At 45.6% G+C, this 20,755-nt stretch overlaps 1 protein-coding gene across 1 annotated transcript in view; it reads right to left on the bottom strand.

Moving 5' to 3' along the window:
- Positions 1–20,755, bottom strand: part of LOC142786660 (metabotropic glutamate receptor 5-like) — a gene marked incomplete at its 5' end in the record, with an annotated part of 145,353 nt that overhangs the window by 31,307 nt on the left and 93,291 nt on the right. Inside the window, 3 exons of the mRNA XM_075884290.1 lie at positions 2,433–2,607; positions 11,940–12,183; positions 13,465–13,697. Of these exons, the coding sequence (XP_075740405.1) occupies positions 2,433–2,607; positions 11,940–12,183; positions 13,465–13,697 (652 nt within the window). The remainder of the gene's footprint in view (positions 1–2,432; positions 2,608–11,939; positions 12,184–13,464; positions 13,698–20,755) is intronic.

Genomic DNA, 20,755 nt, shown 5'->3' with positions numbered 1-20,755 from the left:
ACGCTACGTTAGCAAAACGGGAGTACTGTATGGTCTGACACCAGGCGCGACCAGCCTCTGTCGGTGGGGCTCAACTGCAACAGGTGCGAAATGCGACATGCTACATTTCGTACCGATGTTACCCAGACAACGACGCATCTCCCTCTTTTCGTGATGGAGGTATGCCAGACGCGCTGAAGCGCGCATGCGTCAAAGCAACGCAGCGTGGTGCGTGCCTGCGATTATATGGCAGGACCGGCGCTTGGTGTCGCAAAGGCGGTGAGCACGCGCGCTGCGTCACGTCGAAATGTATTGGCGCCTCTACTGTGGCATGTAGTCATGTCCTCGCATGACACACATCTCATGATTAAGTTTTCACCAGTCCCATAGCTTCGTCATCCATTCATACCACGTAATACCAAATTCGGCATGTGTGAAGCTAGCTAAAAAGCCCCGCCGCGGTGGTCTAGTGGCTAAGGTACTCGGCTGCTGACCCGCAGGTCGCGGGTTCGATTCCCGGCTGCGGCGGCTGCATTTCCGATGGAGGCGGAAATGTTGTAGGCCCGTGCACTCAGATTTGGGTGCACGTTAAAGAACCCCAGGTGGTCAGAATTTCCGGAGCCCTCCACTACGGCGTCTCTCATAATAAAATGGTGGTTTTGGGACGTTAAAACCCCACAAATCAATCAAAGCTAGCTAAAGGGCCGCGAGCGCATCCTAAGTGTGTCATGTAGTCATGTTGTTACATGACATGCATCTCATGTTTATCATGCTTGCACCAGTATCATACCTTCGTAATCTATTTACGTCCCGTAATACCAAATTTGGTATAAGTGAAGATAGCGAAACGGCCGCGAGCGCGTCATGAGCTTGGCATGTAGTCATGTTGTTAACTGACACGTTTGTCATGAATTTCATGTTGGTGATCTTTCGCTTGTGTTCAACATGCATTCATGTCATACCATACCAGTTTTGCTACAAGCCATGTCAACGAAACCACTGCAAGAGCTGCAGGACCATGAAATGTGAATCATGACATTCATGACATCCATGTCATGATTTTCATGTTATGACTACTCAAATACGTTCTTCATACAGTCATGTTATGCCATACCAAGTTTGGTATTGATACCATTATCGAAACAGCCAGGAGAGCTAAAAGTCGTAGGCGGCTAAGTAGATAGATAGATAGATAGATAGATAGATAGATAGATAGATAGATAGATAGATAGATAGATAGATAGATAGATAGATAGATAGATAGATAGATAGATAGATAGATAGATAGATACGCTCAATGTCACCGAAGTTCGCTAAGAAATGCTTCGCATTTAAAAAAACGCCCCCACCTTTCCGAAGGGAATCGTGAGGAAACGCGAATGCATTTCTTGCGCCGAGAGAGGGCACTGTTGCCGCAACGCCGACTAAATTTCAAAGCCGAAAGGCTGCCGCAGTGACGTCAGAGGGTGGGGGCCCAGTTACGCCACGAACGCGGCGGAAAGCCTGTGTTTCGTTCACGTTTTAGGAGAACCAACGCTCCCGCTCTCGCAGCTGCTGCGGCTTGATTGGGCCGAATAAAAGATGTGGAAAAAAGTCTTTCTGAGCATGCTCAGTTGGGCAACTGGGCCCCCAACCTCTGACGTCACTGCGGCAGCCTTTCGGCCTTGAAATTTAGTCGGCGTTGGTTGCCGTCAGACGTCCGCCTTCACCGAGTTCTGCCATCGCCTTGAGAGGGGCCCAGCCAGCAAATGGTCGGGAGTGAGGAGGATTGAGCAGACGGGAGAGTGGGGCGCCAGCGTTCTCGGTTCTTCGTTGGTGTTTCACAGCAGCGTCTCGAGCACACCTTTTCGGATGTTCTTGAGAGGCGCCCAGCCAGCGAACGGTCGAAAGTGAGAAGCGAGCAGACGGAAGAATGGGGCGCCAGCATTCTCACCCCTGCCTTGTGGTTTCATGGCGGCGTCTTGAGCACACACTTTCGGGTGTTCTTGACAGGCGCCCAGTCAGCGAACGGTCGAGTCAGACGAGAGTAGACAGGAAAGTGGGGCACAGGGATGAGAAAGAGCGAACGGTGAGAGAAGAAGCGGTGAAGCACTGCATTGACCCGTTCTTACACACTCTCGCTCCAGATGTTCCGGTTGCTAGGGGCGAGGAGAAGTGCGCGCGCCCGCAGCTGTTGCTATGAGAGAGGGAATGAGAGCGAAGAGATAACTCCTGCCGGTGCGCGGCCCCCGCCACGTACCTTGCCACCGGATGCCTGACATAGCCCAACTAAGTACATTCCCATTCAAAAATCGCGTGGCCATAACTCAGTAAACGTCTGCAGTAGACTGGGGCACCCCTTGTGCCCCCGCCATGCGCCCACTTACGGTCACTAGCGCCTACTGCTAGTGTATAATCTTTAGTGTGCTACTATGGAATTATATGATTTCAGGCTTGGTGATTCAGTGGCATACCTTGACTTTTCCCTTTTCGCAGGGCAGCGAGCAAATGGAGATTGGCGGCGCCGTGCGTTGTGCTCGGTGCCACTGCACGTCTCGGGTCATTGTGAGCTCGCCGTTGACCCACGAACCAACCTGTACGTAGTCGTAGTGGTGCTCACCCAGTTGTTGGTAGTTCATCAGGTCATACCTGCATTATCGAGCATGAAACTTGAATCAGTCAGATACACATCGCAATGCGTCAACGTCAGATGGTCGCTTTATCAAATCACAGCGTGTGGTATGCAACGAAAGTTTCTAAGATTGCAAGCTTTCTCTCTTACTCATTTTTTTAATGAATAACAGCGACGTAGACACAAGGAGAGGTTCTAGATCAAGTTTGTTTGCATTGGCCTATAGGACTGCGTGTATTTTATGTCTCGTAAGAACACACTTCGATCGAGCGAGTGAGTGGGTGAGTGAGTTAGCAAGTGAGTGAGCGAGTGAGTGAGTGAGTGAGTGAGGAGAAACTTCATTGAATATGTCCGGCAGTTTTGCGCCGGGTGGGCCCACAAGCACGCCGGCCTAGGTGACTGCCTCAAAACGCAAAAATTTTAGGACAATTAGTTTACTAATTTTCTGACGACAGAATCTGATGTAATTGAGATAGCCAAGAAAAAAGGTGCCTTCTGTGAAAAGTAGTACTCATTTCAAACATGACACGGAAGAAGAAAACGAAATATATTAAGTTAACCACGTCGTGAAGACAAAGTCTGCCGTGTGAAATGCTTGAAATGCTCTGCTGAGCAGCTGCTGCGTTGGGTAGTCGCTGTGCCACGCGGCAGGCGTTTACTATGCGAAGCGAATAGCACAGGACGGTAAAACGCTCGGCGATTTGAAATCAGCACTAACGTATACAGCTGGCGTCATTTTGCAATGAAAAAGCACAAAAATAGCTGCAATATCTCTCAAAGCACGCACGCGAAACCCACCACCAGCTGTGGCTCTGGCTCCAGGAGAGGCGTCGACGACGGAGGCAGAGAAGGTGGCTGTTTTGTTTTCCCAGCCTAGCAGAAATCATTGGTAGTGCGGAGTTCTTTTCCGCGAACCATCTGTTTCGACGGTGCACCGCAGTAAAGAAGCCATGCAAAATATTTCGCTTAAGTATAATTGACTCGCAACCGATTCTCCGAACGCGCCTCCGCGAAAAGAAATTCGCGACATTCGGTTCATCCGTGCTGTCACCTTCACTTTCGCTTAAAGAAAAAAAATGAATCACACGTGGCTCGTCCGAGGATGCTTTCCGGCTAACGATAACTGCGAGTTAGTGGGAAAACATCGCTTCCAGCTTGCACGAGTAACAGCGCGTTCGCTAGCGGCAAACAATGAAGTTAGTAAGAGGCAGGGGTACCTTTCGATAGCGTTAGGTAAGGTTGGTGCAGTTTATGAAGCGTGAAATATCCTTGTACACGCAAACATCTCAAGCGCCTAGAAAAAAAAAAAAGCACAATGTCGACTTCCGCATCCATTAGAAATTCATGCGCTGTATCAGCCGAAGGTAAAGCTTGTCAGGGAATTCTGCAGTTAATTGCACAAGCTAATGAGCCACACGATAACACTCGCATGAAGAGAGCTTCCTTACGCCATTTTAATAACCCCGCCGCTTCGGGGTATTACCTATAGGTTTGCAGTGACATTCCTAGAAGGCTTAGGTAACACAACCCTTTCGTGACGGTTGCCGCCAATGGCATGACGTACTTCTTAATTTAAACAGCAAGATAACGCGTGCTGTTTAAATGCTTCCTGATAAACGATAATGCTCCCTGGCGCAATTTGTTAATTCGGATAGGCGAGGCGAGGCAACGGATAGGTTAGAGGCTGGAAGTTCAACCTAATAGAGCCTGGTTGAAGGCCCTCCGATGAGAGAATGGGCAATTGGCTTGATATGTAGGGTTTACCGTCCCAAAACAACCATATTATTATGAGTGACGCCGTAGTGGAGGGCTGCGGAAATTTTGACCATCTGGGATTCTTTAACGTGCAGCCAAATCTGAGCACATGAACTCACTGCATTGTCGCCTCCATCGAGTACAGCCGCCATAGCCTCGATTCGATCCCGCGACTTGCGGGTCAGCAGCCTAGTGCCTTGTATAACCCAAGTGATGTCCTGTGACGTTATAACTTCTCTCGAATCGGTCCACGACCGTCTCATAAGCCAACCGATAAGCGGGTGATTTTACGAGGGGGTGTCGCATGTTACGTCTGGACGTAGGAAGCTGTGCAGAAAACGGCGAAATTATTATCGCAAACACGCCCAACGGTACCCAGAACTTCACCGTTACGACAGAAAGGGGGAAAAAGAAAGGCGGAATTAGCACTAAGCCACGCAAGGCTTGAAACAGTGACACTGGACAAATGTTTAGGTTTTTTGTGTGTGTGCCTTAGTTAGGTGATGCAGGTTCTAGGTTTATTCTAAGTTATTGCTAGGTTTTATCTAGGTGATGTATAGTTGTTTCTAAGATGATTCTCAGCGCAGAGAGGTTCGAGGTACGCCACACACAGTCACAGGCACGACATAGATGTCCAAACTTCAGAGACGCAAACTCGCGTTGAAACCGAGCGTTCGCACCTGTCACACATCTACGGACACGTCATCGTTATGGTAGCCTTTCCATCGCATCGGTGTCTTCGAAGCCGCCGTTACCTTTACCGCTCCCTGCTATTCTCTCGTTTGATGCATAGCGTTTCCTATAAATACACTAGAGGGAACTCTGGCGCTAGTGTCTATGGGAGCTGCAAGGCATGGCACTTTAGCAAGCATGGGAATGATGGGTAGTTCACGGATTTGCCTGATTGCCGTACTTTCGGCTTCGCTTGGCTTTGCGTGGCTTGAAGCTGCATGGTCGCTGAAAAATCGCAGCGCCAGAGCCCCCTTTAGTTATTTTTAGAAGACTCTATAATTTGACTTACTGGTGGTTTTCGGCTCATCGCAGCTTCGCAGTCATTTGTCGGGCCAAAAGTTGTCTACGTTATTTATAGTGGACCTGTGGTTAGCAACCTGTCACTGGATTTACCTTATTTTTTAGACACATACACCTATCGTGATGATCATAGTTTTCTTGTAGGCCACTCAGGAGGACATACATGTTAAGACAATGATAGTTTACTGCGATCAACTCCTAACGAACGATTTGAAAAACAGCTCAGACGTTGAAACTGAGTGCGTCGAATTTCGTGTCGCGAACAGCTCGCAAAGTTTCCCTGTGTTCCGTACTGCTTTCTGAATAGTGGTTCTCATATACCTCGAAGAACTTCCAGGAGTCGCAGCGTCGTCGTCACCTATGACAATGAACGAAAACGCAGGTGCTGCACGAACAAGCGGGATGACGGAAGCATCATCTAGCAGACTACACGTGTTCCTGTTGAAGCCGGTATACACTCATAACTCCTGTATGCCGCTTAATCGAGTATGGCGTTGATTCAGCAACCCACCTGTTTCAGTGACCAGGTACATATGGTCCCCGCGCAAGTGATTTCCGATAGTGGCAGCGTCCTTACGACGAGAAAGTTGTCAAAAACGTCGTCGCTCTCAAGTTTTAGTGCAATATAAAGAATATCTCAGGTGGTCAAAATCGATCTGAATCCATTCATCCCGGCGTATTCGACAGCGCTGATATTTAAGTCGTTAGGCCACCCCAACATTCTTTGACTGAGTCATCACCTTTGATTAGGTGTCTACGCGCGGTAAATCCTTTATTTTAACCGAGGCCATTAGAGACGACGACGACGATAGTGTATACGACAGTAGCATACGACATGACAGCTCAGTTTCATAAATTGCCAAATCGAACACTGCACGCGAACGGAAATACCGAAGAGCTGTATACAGTTACGTCGCTTGGTGTCACGCAGGAAAATCCATGCACCGCATAGCGATCTATAGCAAAGCGGTAGAAATGTTTCGTGAGGCTGAGGAACTGCTATATGCGTGGGCATTGTGGCTTTGAAAAGGGAAAAATGAAGAAGTGCGGCAAACTTGCTGAAACCCGCCAACAAGACATCGACTATACCATTGCGCTTGCCCGCGGGAAATGCGAGCGCAAACGTTTAGCCACATTACGTTTACTGCGTTTTTACCAACACTCACCAATGATCATTCATTCCGAAATAGTTCTGGGCCACTGTGGTTAGTTGTTCAGTGTGATTCTATAACTTTCCTAGTTATCAAATTTATTTTAATTCAACGTTAATTTTTCTGTATGTTGCACGATTCATGTTGCACGATTTGTAACAACAGTATGTAAGAACAGTAATAGATCATCGGTCGGTCGGTTGGTCGATCGGTCGGTTAGTGCTCCTGACGCAATGGCATATTACTGTTGTTACATACGTGCTATAGCGACATATACACCGCTAATACAAAGTGTTGATCAAAGTACACAAATCGTGCCACAAGAAGGAAGTACTACAAAAAATAAACGTTGAAATAAAAATGAATTCGTTGACTAGGAAAGTTATGTAATCATACTGAACAACTACCCAGAGGGGCCCAGAACTATTCCGCAATGATTGATGAATGGCGAGTGTTGGCGAACGCATTAAACCTGATGCGGCTAAATGTTTGCGCTCGCATTTCCCGCGGGTAAGCACAGTGGTATAGTCGATGTCCTCTTGGCGCGCTTCAGCACCAGTACCCACGGCGCTCGGCAAGGGGCGAGGCTTGTATTGCACAGTGATCATGTGCCTTCAAAGGGACGCCTTCTGAGCAAAATTAAAAATGAAGACAGAGCAGAAAGGGAGCGGATACATTCACGGGAGTTTTGTAAGAGTGCGGATGCGAAACAATTTCTTTGATCCCCGCTTTCGAGTCACACTCATTTTCGCCGCAAGCACTCGAAGCTGCCGAAAAACAGAGAAGCGGAAATCGTTATCAAGATGCCATCGAGAAACTTTTCTTTTTAGCTAATTGTGAGGTGTAGAGGTGTTGTTGCCATATGCAGTTTTCTTGTGTTTGAATAACATCAACTTATCGTTTCGCGTTTCCTTATCGCAAAAGAAGTAAACATGCCGACAGTTAGACTTACAATAGCACTCCTCATAATTTCTCTATACCTGCAGCAAACGCGCTAAACTCGTCAACGAAGCTTGAACAAAATGAGATCAAAGTAAACACTCGCTTAGTCTAAGCCATGGCAATCCTCCTTCAAAACATATGATGATGATGATGATGATGATGATGATGATGATGATGATGATGATGATGATGATGATGATGATGATGATTATGATGACGTTGTATTGATGGCACTCACTCACAAAGGAGGATGGGTCAAGGACGAGGCGGCAGGAAGCCTTAAACTGGAGGTCTGTGACGCTAAACCAAACTGGGAATCGGTCACAACGATATTAAACCTTGTTTTTTATCTTATTTTTCTTTTTGTCTGTGCGATCGCGAGCCCTCTTTTCACTCAAATATTGCAATACCAGTTAGATAACCAATCTATCCCTGGCCCATACAAAGAATAAAGGAGGTAATGAGGGGAACCATAATTGCAATAGCTGCAAAGAGGTACATTTGCTGACGCCTTCTGGAAAACAGCTATAGATGCAACATAGGAAGACGAAAAACATTGGCCCCGTATCTGGATGTTTCTCTGCAAATGTCATCGGAAAATGATAGTCTGGCGTGTGGAGAGAGTGAACAAAACGTTTATTTGATGTTCTGCGCGAGAAAAATTGGTGAATTATATTCTAGAAACACTGCGTTAGAGAGTCTCGATCCGTGCAGGGAAGGCGAACGAACGCATCGAGGCACGTTAGACACGAGCGCTATCTGGCAGTTATCTTCGAAAACGAAGGAAGGCCTGCGCGCCCACGGAGAAAGATGCGCGCCTGTCTCGGGGGCGCTATGGCCTAGAACGCAAAGGGACGGGCAGGTGCCACCACAGTGCCGTATTAGCAAAGCGCTGGAAACACTTGACTTTTTGAGCGTCTAGTTGCACTGTCAGCGCAGCGTGATTAACGCGACGGACCTTAGAATTACTTATGTATTCCTTCTCTTGTATGAAGACGCACATATTAAATATTGACGTGTTGTCATGGTGCCTCAGATATGCGCAATAATTGCTTTTTATTTAAAATCGCACAAGTATGAACGCTGAAACTTGAGCAATATTGGTGGGCGCTGTGGATAGGGATACCCGTTTGAGGTATTGCTTGGTGCCGTTTGGGGTATTGGTACGGTGGACAAGCAAACAAATGGACAGTCAGACAGACAGACAGACAGACAGACAGACAGACAGACAGACAGACAGACAGACAGACAGGCAGGCAGACAGGCAGACAGACAGACAGACAGACAGACAGACAGACAGACAGACAGACAGACAGACAGACAGACAGACAGACAGACAGACAGGCAGGCAGGCAGGCAGGCAGGCAGGCAGGCCAAAATTTTTGCGTCGCAGTACCCCAGTAAAGACTATTGTCTTTAAAAGTCACAGATTTGCCACAAAGGCAATGCAATGAACGCGATAGCAATAAATTTGAAGCTAACGCGCAGAATGACAAGCAGATCTAAACATGCCCCACGCTTTTTACGCACAAAATGATGCACGAAACGTACTCGCAGTACAGATGAACGCGAACAAGCGTCTCAGTTGTTACTTCGCCGTGTCTAAAAAGCGTGCCCTTTCCGCAAACGGAGGCTCTGCAACATCTGCAGTGACATTTGAGCACCCCGTAATTACAACGGAATTGTTCTAGTGCAAGCCCATCGCCAGCCAAGACGTATGATCCTCCCCACCGGGAGATAAGGGCGAGAGAAAGATTGTCCACTCCCCTCCTTTCCACGGGCGAAAGTACGCGCGAGAGATGACAGCCACCACGCGCTCATTGCGCCATCTTGCTGATAATGCTGAAAACACGATAGTTCCCCCCGAGATGCCCGCCAACAGCGGTAAATGGTAAATATAAACAGCTTGCCGTTTGAACGTTGAAGGAGGTACACTTTGGTGGCTAAGTGGTTACCGCCTCGCATCCTCGACGTGAAGGTCCCACGTTCGATTCCGCGCGCCGGGGTCTTTTTTTTCAGTTTTTTTTCTTTCTTGAGTTTTCCTATATATAGATACGTATACATATACAGTGCAGGACGCCCACGCCTACACCGGCGGTGAAATGCAAAATCCAGCCGAGAGTGTTCATATAATGGCTATATAGCAATAACAATCAAAGTGGAATAAAAGAAGTGAATATTTCAGTGAGACAGGAGGGGAGGGGTTCAAGTAGCTTGTTTTTCTGCTACGCGCAAGCAATGAAAGCAACAGGCGTTGTTTGCTGCGTTCGGCCACGTCGTCATGATTACAAGCTAAATTGAAAGAAGTTGCGGGTTTAGATCACAAAGGTAAAAAGGGTACTTTTTTGTCCACTTCAATTGCTTTAAATTTAGGTCATAGTCATTACAGTACAGTTGAACACGACAAACACATCCCGTATGCTTTGCTTGACATAATTGCCAGTTGTTTTCATTGTGCCGAACTAATGTGACAAATAAACACAGCCAAAAGCAGCGCATGAAAACGATAACAATGTAGTGTATAGAAACGGGATGCCTTGGCAGTTTTGTGAAGAAAATTTAGACAGCCACAATTAGCCTGCTGGCGTAAAGAAGCAGATGCACTCTCACGCTTAGGTTAAGATGATGTCTCTCACAAAAAAAGGTGAGGTATGTACGTCACTTCACGTTCGCTCTCTCTAACGCATTAAGTGTGTCATCATTTACCTGAACCTAAAGACAAGCGATGCTAGGGGGGGGGGGGGGAAGGGACCAGGCACGGCAAAGTGAGCGCACACAAGCACCACAGTGACATGTGCGAAAAGCGTGAATGGGCGGCACCGATGAGCCACGCCGGGAAAAGAAATAATTAGTGGGTGGAGGGAAGCTCGGCTGCCTGTGTTTTTGGGCGTCGTCTTGGTTCGGGAAATGGCGCGTCTGGAAGTAACGACCCGGTGACGTTATTAGTCACGGGTAACGGACAAGTAAAGAATGCGCTTGACACTCGGCAAGGCGGGCCGCCATTCCAGCTAACTCTTCGAGAACATCTTTCTTTTCGTCTTTCCAGGAAGCCGTAGCTTCAGATTAGCTTACTGCTTTGCTCGGTCTGCTTGAACACTTCTGTGCCAGTGAGATGCGTCTCGTTACACCACTCTCGGCCTCGGCGTAAAGGCTGCACCGTCTTGCCTACAGGAACTAAAGGCACACGTCAGTTCTAGACCTATTATGGGCTCTCCCGGAATCTGGCAGGCGCTGCTCCGATAATAGGATAACCTGCACCTGCGCCATCTCTCTCTCTCTCATTCTGTCTCTCCTCCCCACTGCTCTTTGAGCCACAAGATTTGATTGGTATGTGAGGTTTAAAGTCCCAAAACAATCATGTGATCATGAGAAACGCCGTAGTGCACGGCTCCGGAAATTTCGACCACCTGGGGTTCTTTAACGTTCACCCAAATTTGAGCACACGGGCCTACAGCATATTCGCCTCCATCAAAAATGCAGCCGCCGAAGCCGCGATTCTATCCCGCGACCCGCGGGTCAGCAGCGGAGTACCTCGGCCGCTAGACCACCGCGGCGAGGTCTCTGCACCAGAAGGGCGACCTTAGTGTGTGGAGGCAAATCTCAGCTCTGGTGGTCGCATTTTGACAGGGGCGAAATGATAGAGACCCGCGTGTTACGTGATTTCACACCGGTTGGCCAATATTTCAGGAACACTTGACTGCAGTATGCCTCATTTATATTCGTATCGTAGATTCGGCATGCAAACCCTTACGCTTGCCGCCCCCCTTTTTCTCTCTGCACTGGTAGGGTAGCAAATGAGAGCTAAGTTTACCTCTCTGCCCCTCATATCCTTTTCTTTATCTCTCTTTCCGTCTCTCTCTATCTCTCTCTCTCTCTCTCCCTCGCTCTCTGGCTATAAACACGTATATATAGATATGTGCGTACGCACGACGTCAAATCTGGGGTTATATGTTTTTTCTTTACTTCCACGCCCTGAACCACTGACCATGCAGGGACGTCAGGCCGCGGCATGTTACATTTCGTTCATTCATGACCTTATTCGGCAAGCGAACTGTATGTAACATAAACTGAGATAACGTGCGGCGTATCAGTTGGCTGTATATTGCACTGCTTCCACGAACATCAGCTAAATGTGGCAGAATATCACGGAAAACCTGATAGTGACGCCACCATCGTCTTGGCAGCAAGAGCTCAACAGCACGAAAACTGTTTCGCTTTCTCGAGCAGCCATGCCCCCTTTTCGCCGAGTTATGACCGAACGGATCCCTTACACCAGAGCTGAGACATTCCAGAGTGGAGTCACGCCAGAGTGGTATTGGCTGCTATCATTACCTCTTTTAACATTTCAATTAGTGCCTATGACATTCATTGCTTTGCCGTAGCGGCCAAACAAAGCTTTTTTTTCTTTTACAGCCTGCATGGGATATTTCTAAGAAGCGATTGATATGACACTTAGAGGATTCGCTCACCGTCCTGGGGGGTCTCCGTTCTCGTGGAAAAAAACCGTCTCGTTGTTCCACGCGAATGTGGCGTTCATCAGGTACTGCAAGAAGACGGAGCCGTTGACGGGCACCATGGCGGGGCACACGCCGGACGTGTTGGGACAGAGGTCGCGTTGCATGTTGTGCAGGCCATACGCCATGGTGTATATGGACTTTTTCACAAACTCCACTTTGGTGTCCTGCTTGTGGCCCTCTCTTAGGTCTTCCTTGCCTAGACACGAACAGAGGATTACGATGAGAGTTGAGCAGTAACATAGGATTTCATTAACTTGTAAGCGATAACGAAATTGTATCCTCCACGTATGCTACCTCTGTTGTCACGGTGTTGTTTCCGTACCGAGCTAAAAGTTGTAAAGTAGAAAATAACGTTACAAGTTCATGCGATGCCTACATTTTACGTATGGCAAGTCAACCATGTTTATTCACGTAATGCTGTTGGCTGCTGTATTTGCTGAAACAACACCAACCAAGTTGGCTAATGTTGATTTGCTTTGGCTATAAAAGCAAGTGAAGATAACTAGTGATATTTTGAAATAGCTCTGAAGTATTCCAAACGCGTTCACCATTAAATCAGCGCTGTCTTTTTTACTGTTAAGAAATAACAAAATGTTGTGTAGTATGTACCACCATTTAAAGAGAGCAACCGACGTTTTCTTCATTCACCTACATAAGCTTCTATCGTGTAAAAAAAAACAAAGTGAGGATTGTGGTTGCAGCGGACATTCAGAAGCAGAAAGATATTCCGAGCTGCGTGAATATTGTTTCAAGAATATACATCTGAGATGCATCTTGTCTTCAAAATGAATGTCATAAGGCAGGTGATCAGTGTCGTCCGGAAAATCCTATAGAATTTCCCGTACCTCTTCCAGTTAGAATGAGTGTGATCTTTATTAGCCGCTTTTGGTGGTGAGGCGGGGAATGGTCAAGGATGGTGAGCAATTTCATGTCAAACATTCAACAGAGTAAACAGTTCTTACATTACTCTAAAGAAGCCACTTCGACTGCGGTATATTGCATGAGCTTTCTATCCTGATCGGAAGATATTTAATTCTAAAGGTCAGGTGAGCTTACTGCGATTGGTATGTGTGGGTGTATGCATAGTAGGCCATAGCTTTGTAACAAATAGTTAGGCAACTTCCCTCTAGTGGCGCCAAGTCTGAATGAAGGGCAGAGCTGGGCAGCCTTCTTTGTTTCCGAGTCTCCGCTTTTCTCCGTCCTCCTACCTCTGTATTTAGATGCGAAGCATCTCTTGCTCGGGCCTATGTACCACGGCGTCGGCTTTGTCCGTGCTCACTCTACGCATGCGCAACTCTCCTCCTTAACTCCCTCCAACATTTGCGTGTCGCTCTCTCCACCTCTCTCCTACCCCCTGCTTGCGTTCGCTCTCCCCATTATATATATATATATATATATATATATATATATATATATATATATATATATATATATATATATATGTGTGTGTGTGTGTGTGTGTCGCTCTATAGCTCACCCGTGCACGTTCGGTTGTAGCGTGCCGAGCCCGGACCGACACCCAGTGAGCAGTTGAATCGCACTTCCCAGAACTCCTTGAACCAAGGGTTCCGCGTGTTGGTAAAAGGGTTCAGGCCGAAGTAGTAGTGATCGAAGGCGTGGTCGTAGTTGGCGTGAAAGCGGATCGAGAGGCTCCCGACGGACGCCTTCTCCTGGTTCTTGACCACGTCCTGGCGGTCGGACCAGCCGTCACTGCAGAAGGACAATAATGGAGCAGAGAGAGCAAATAAGCAGGTAATGTGGCAAATAGTTCTAGTTCTGGAACATACTCATGATGATCAACGCAACAAAAGGACACAGAAAACTATGAAGTACACGCCACAAGCGTGTACTTGTGCACTTCTCTACACGCCACAAGCATGTACACAAGCGTGTGCCTGGGACTGTGTTTTCTTTTTTTCGTGCGCTGACTGTCATAAGAAATCAACACGAGTCAAATGACGTTCAACGGACCATCAAAAGGGTAGCAGCGTCAAGGTAAGGCGAACTCATAGAGGCATATACGCCTCATCAAAAGCGAAAAGTGAACGTCGGTGGCATCGGCGCCAACACGAGTGATGCAAGAAACAACCATGTGTTAACGTCACCCTATAACGTTATTACCGCGTCATAAGTCGTCAAATTTTGTGACGTAATGATGCCGTCACCTGAAGAGTGAACATCGTATCACATGAATAGACGACATAGTCACTTGTGTAAACGAGAAGCGATTCCTGGGGCACTACAAAACTAGATGAGGCGAAAAAAGGTTCCAATGCGTCCGATATCAACACACAGTGCGAATTGAGCTACCTTTGGGTAAAGAAAACTTTCCGAACGTGGGAGGGGAGTACAGGTGTTTCAATACAATCAACGACGACGAATAAGAATTTTGTCTTTTGCCGACGAGTTGACTTGGGAAAATACATGACAGAACATGTGATAATTTAGCAACCGTGGATCTCTTTATCTAGCATAAAGGGTCTCGAAGGCATTCATATTCAGCTTTACGGTAATACAAACAAATAATCAACACACAAAACCAATGTGTATTGTTCGCGTATCACACACAACCGAAAAACTTCTTGCTATAGGCGCGTTGTAGAAGGCCGTCAAAGTCAAAATATAGCAACTTTCTTTACGGCTCTCTTTATCTTTTTTGAAGTGCAATGATATCAACTACGCCATCATGTTCTGCCTTTCGCACGTTATTTATCACTCTTTCCGTCACTGGCTCGCTTAATATGACGCCATGATATAAAAAAGCCTTACCTCATTTTATTCCTACATATCTAAAGATGTCATCTGGTTGATCCATTAGCGAAACGTAAAAGAAGGAAAGCATCTAGCCATTGATGCATCTGCAAGGTCTCGAAATCTCCAAAAGCAAAGCATCGTCACACATGATTCGCGAGACAGTACATACTAAATCAAGCGCGTAGACGCATTAAGGTAACTAGATAACTACCTGACTGGAATGGATGAACGCTCGGGTATTGCGTAAATAAAAAAGACGTGAGAATGGCCGTCTGCTCCGGTCATAACTTATGAGCAGCCGACACGTGCGCAGGAGTTGTTCCGCTGTCGTGAATTCTTTATAGAGAAAGGCTGCCCTCCCAACCTTGTGCGTTGATTCGCTTTTTTCTTTGTTGACCATCGCTTCCGCGAACATTCCCAGCTGTCCAGTAATGTGACGATCACGCACGCTCGAGGCACATTTCCTGTGCACAGCTGTGGCCAGCGGCGACAGCACGCGGGGTATCTAAATTGCAACTTTACTGTTCATCCCTACAGCGACCGTGCATGAAGATTCGAAGCACGCAACAGGAAACACCTGTAGCGTGGCGCGGTTACGGAGCAGAGAGATGTGAGAAACGATGAGCACGTGACCTGACATGACGCAGATCTTCGCTGCACAACACAGATGATGATGGATGAATGAGATTTGAGGTTTTGATTGATATGTGGGGTTTAACGTCCCAAAACCACTATATGATTATGAGAGACGCCGTAGTGGAGGGCTCCGGAAATTTAGACCACCTGGGGTTCTTTAACGTGCACCCAAATCTGAGCACACGGGCCTACAACATTTCCGCCTCCATGAGATTTGAGGTTGTTAGGGACCAAGAATATTACCACCATTACTCCGCTGTACTGCTATATAGTCATATATATTATAGTAATTTGATACCTTGTGACTTCGTTTTACATGCGCTTGCAAAATAATTGAATGACAAACGCAAAGATGATCGCAATGTGGAAGAAGAAACTAACAAAGACCTCAAGAAAACAAACTAAAGAACGAATGTAACGTAGGGTAGAGTTCGTTGTTGTCGGTGTTGGCAGCTAGGAAAGTATTGGGAGGGGGTTGTAGGTGGGCATCGAAGAAAGGGTGTAAGTAATATCGTGTAAGCAAGGGAAGCACGTGAGACTCAGTGAGCTCAGACGAGGAGGAGTTCCCGGAAATATCGTCCTATATGGCACATATTGAAAATATTCTACTACTCTGCACGCACGCACGCACGCGCACACACACACGCACACACTCGCTCTCTCACCCTTATCTCAGCTTTTCGACCAAACAAACATGCCCCGAGGGCACATGCGAAGCTTGGTCAGGAGGACTCGTGGACGGCTGCACTCGCGGAAAGCGACGAGGCTACACAGTAAGGCTGGCTAGCGATTTATTTGCGTTTCGTTGGTTTGTGTGTACTGACGCTGACGTCTCAGCGCCGAAGAAGAATTCAGTCGCGAAGTCTGTCGATAGGAATGCGAGAGATCGAGGCTTTTCAATTTAAAGAAAGAATCAAAGATCACACGTCGCAGACGCGCAAAGCATGTGTCAGGGAGGATGTAATGAAAAAGAAATGGAAGCAAAAATATATCAGAAAATAGACGAGATCTTTTCTGCAGCAGTAGGTTTAGGTAAATAGAACCTATACTCTATAATTTATAGCCATGTTTCTTGGCAAAAAAAGATGCAAACGTCAAGTCGATTCCCTGTCTCTATCTCCTCCACCATCCCAGGCTCTAGAAAGTCGGCATGTTTCGATAAATTTCCTGAGTGGAATATATATATATATATATATATATATATATATATATATATATATATATATATATATATATATATATATATTTATATATATATATATATATATATATATATATTCTTTGTTTCTCCTTTCATGTTGCCTGATGCCTTGCTTCGGAGGCATGCATTGTTCGTTGAGGAGCCGAGAGTTTCTTCAGTTTCAAAAAAGATCGCTTCAAAACACGACACACGCTTTAGGACTAGTGAGAACGCGTAGTAATGACGTGCAATTCTTGTTAACTTTTTTTTTCCGAAGATAAGCCCAGCTGCTTTCCACAAGCGGTAAATCACAGCGTCGTCTTATCTGCTTTGTAACTTGCTATCCAATGGGTTGCGTTTTCTGACTCGGGGACTGGGGAAGTGGGGATCATTAACGCGACAGTTGGTACCAGCTTACCGGTAACTGCTTTTGCGCAACGGTAGAAAACCATAGCTGTGGAAGCCCTAAAAGGCTCTACGAAAAACGTTTCTATTTTGCCATTTGTTTACGATGAGACAGATGGTGGCGCACATTAAAGCACAACGACTTTCAAAACTCCAGTTTGGCCACCCATCCATATTCGTCCGAAAGATTCATTACTGGAATGTCAGACATTATCAAAGCTTTCATCACGAACAGCTCAAACTGGGAAAACTCTAAAGAGCATTACGGGTCGCAACACATCCTCTATGACTGGCCTTGCCTTAGTTGCGAAAGTAGCAGACTCTGACATCAGCTTTGGCAACGCATCAAGGTGGGCATTGTGGTGCTAGCTATATTCTTGGCCCCGCACATGGCCTCACAACACTAAAAACAGTTACAGGGCTGTTTTATGGAAGTTGCGGGGCGTTCAGACTAGACATGATGCTTTAGAGAGGCTACCGGTTTATATAACTGCAGCATGTACTAGGACAATGCGTATAAAAATGAATCACAACATGCCTCCTACAATGCCTGCCCGCCCGCCATAATACGACACTGATGTGCACACGCAGACGAAAAGTCGAGCAGGCGCCGTAGGCGACAGAATAGCGCTTACCTGTTTCTACGTGTGTATCCTGGTTCTCTTTATATATCTCCCACTCTAATACTTGCTGCAGTTATGGGATACCAACTCGCCTGATCAGCAAATCCGATATGCCCCTTGATGACATCCGGTTTTGTTCACCGATGTACCATAATTACATCGGCGGTTAAAAAGAGCTTTAGAAAATAGCCCACTGATTTTCTACACTTTCTTTCACTTACTTGGCAAAATACATTCAAATAAATGTTCTTTTGCGCTACTTAGAAAAATGTGAGAGATTTTCTTGAACTGTACGCACGTTCCTTTTATCTGAAAAACTAATAAGAGATATTTCTAGCCCTAAACAGAATCTGAAAACGTGCTTTCAGTTTCGACTTAGGAGCTGGTAAATGAGGTGACCGGTAGTTTTCTGGGGTCGCTGGTGCCCACTGAGGCATGTTCCCTCCATGCAGGTGTCCTCCCGCGTCGGGTTTATCACGTCATTGTCGTGCGCTCTGCGGCCCGTAACTTTCAGACTCACGCTAGTCTTTGCTTTCGATTTGTTTTGGCGCTTCGGTAGCAATGGATTCCAATACCAGTTTTTTCTTACAAAGTTTCTTCTTTGGAAAAGAAACTGGCGCACTGCCAATGAGGCCTCTTGCAGTCTGAGCAGTACTCGCGAAATCGAAATTGGGAAATTAAAGTAATAACCGAAAAACCGAATGAGAACCTTGTTGAAGTACTCCAAGAAATTGGAGAGGTAGTTGGCGAGACTATAACCCCTGAGGACATTGACGTTTGCCACAAGGTTCGAACAAAGCAGGTTGGTCAAACCAATATAATTGTTCAATTTCAGCGGAGGGACAAACGTGATCAACTGCTTCAGAACTCGCGCAAGAAAAGGCTAACAAATGCCACCTGCTGAGTCTCCTGTGTTCGTGGTGGCGTTGCGATTTTAATTTCTTTCAATGGTTACGATATTCTTCGAGAATATAGCGTCGCTACCGAAGATTGCGAAGTTATATACATTAAAAAAGAAAAAAAACAGTGTTTGCGGTCTTATATCGACACCCTAATGCCGCCCCTCTGCCTTCTTTCAGTTTTTAGACAATCTGCTGTTATTTGTAAATGAATATGGCTACCTACTTACACTTGGTCGGGACTTTAATATCGACATGACGACCAGTACGGCAGCTACTACACAGTTTTTGTCAATTCCGGAGTGCAATGACTTCTACAGTGTAATCAAAGCACCAACACGTGTAACCGCTACGACGTCATCGTTACTAGACACTTTCATAATAAACTCGACTATCGATAATTCAAAATCTGGAATCATAAGCCATGACATCAGTGATCACATGCCCATATATCTTTTCCCCGAACGAAAGACGTCAACTAAAAGCACGTTTACTAGTAATGCAACGTACCGCAAGGTATCGGCTCAGTCACTTGATAAATTCCGAGAAGCTGTGCGCGAAACAGACTGGACTGGCATATTTTCCATTAGGGATACCAATGAGCCATGTAACAAGTTCATGAACAAACTGAAAATGCTTTACTTTAAATCATTTCCAATTCAACGCTACCGAAATTAAAAGCCATCGCGCAAGCCCTGGATTGCGAAAGAATTCATAAGACAAATCAACAAAAAAAAATAAACTTTACCAGTGTTTCCCGGAGTCAAAGGACTTGTAAATGTGGAAAGAATATAAACAATTTCGACATAAATTGAACAAAAAAAGAAAAGGCAAAAATGACTACTACACGCGCATATTTAATAATGATTGTATGCGCCGAAATAACAATGTAAGGGAAAAAATAAACGATACACTAAATCGCAGGCTATCCACTGCACGAATAGATACACTGAATATCGATGGTATTTCTATAGGCGGCACAGAACTTGCGGATTTATTCAATGATTTCTTTGTGAAAGTGGGATGTGTAGATCACGGCATTCAGCCCACACTGCATCAAACCTCGTTAAGGGAGTCTATATTTCAATCAATCAATCAATCAATCAATTTATCAATCAATCAATTTATTCAGCTTCTTTGGATACAATGTAACATCTTTAGTAGTAAGTAATACATTCGGAGGTCCCATAGTTTCAGGAACTGACGGGGGGACCTCCTAATACTAGAACATGTGTAAGTTGAATAACGTGGGCAGCATGAAAAAAGCATGCTCTGATAGCAAAAAAAAAAAAAAAAATACATGTATAAAATTTACAGGAAAGCTAAAGGAGCTACATAAGAAGAGTAAAAGAGTAAATTTCTAAAGCCTTCTAACACTTCTGAGGTGATTGCAACATTTCCGTGTCTGAAAAATAGCCGCGGTAAGGATATGGACGATTTAGAAATCAGACCAATTAATTATGCCATAGACCTTCTCGCTCCTATTATAACGCACATTTTTAACGCATCTTTGTCGACTGGAGTTTTCCCTCGCAATATGCAAGTAGCACGAGTAATAGTTTTACATAAAGGGGGTGATAAAATCAATATTGGCAACTGTAGATCAGTTTCTATTCTTCCTATATTATCGAAGGGCCTCGAAAAATCTATAAACGTCCGTATTGATAATTTTTCGCAGAAACATAACTTGCTAACCGAGTGTCAGCACGGTTTTCGAAAAAGACGGTCTACGGAAAGTGCATTAAATATACAAAAGGATCTTATTCTTCAAAAACATTGAAAAAAAGCTTCTAACGTTAGGGTTATACTTAGACTTTAGCAAAGCATTTGATAGAGTCAACCACCAACTGTTGCTTACGAAACTTGAAAGGTATGGCTTCCGAGGAATAACACTTAAACTTATCCGATCTTATTTAAAAAGTCGACATCAATTTGTTGAAATAATGAAAATAGGTCACAAACGAAACCTCTAACAGCGGGTGTGCCTTAAGGTAGCATCCTTGGCCCAATATTTTTTTCTTTATTACAGTAATGATATCGTAGAAATTAGTGATATGTGTAAGGTTGTCGCTTGTGCAAATGACTGCTCAATTTTCTTTACAGGAAAAGACTTAGAAGAAATATTGCCTATAGCTAGCACTGTCTGTAACAAAATTCAACGCTGGTCAAAGGCAAACTACTTGATTCTTAATGAAGCCAAAACAAAATGTGTCATTTTTCGTGCCCAAGGAAGTTCTACTTCATTACCAGATAACATTGTTCTGGGTCCAT

This window comes from Rhipicephalus microplus, unplaced genomic scaffold (assembly GCF_043290135.1).
Source record: "Rhipicephalus microplus isolate Deutch F79 unplaced genomic scaffold, USDA_Rmic scaffold_27, whole genome shotgun sequence".
NCBI classification, from domain to species: domain Eukaryota; kingdom Metazoa; phylum Arthropoda; class Arachnida; order Ixodida; family Ixodidae; genus Rhipicephalus; species Rhipicephalus microplus.
The sequence above is the reverse complement of the archived record's forward strand: the minus strand, read 5'-3'. Positions and strand labels throughout refer to the sequence as shown.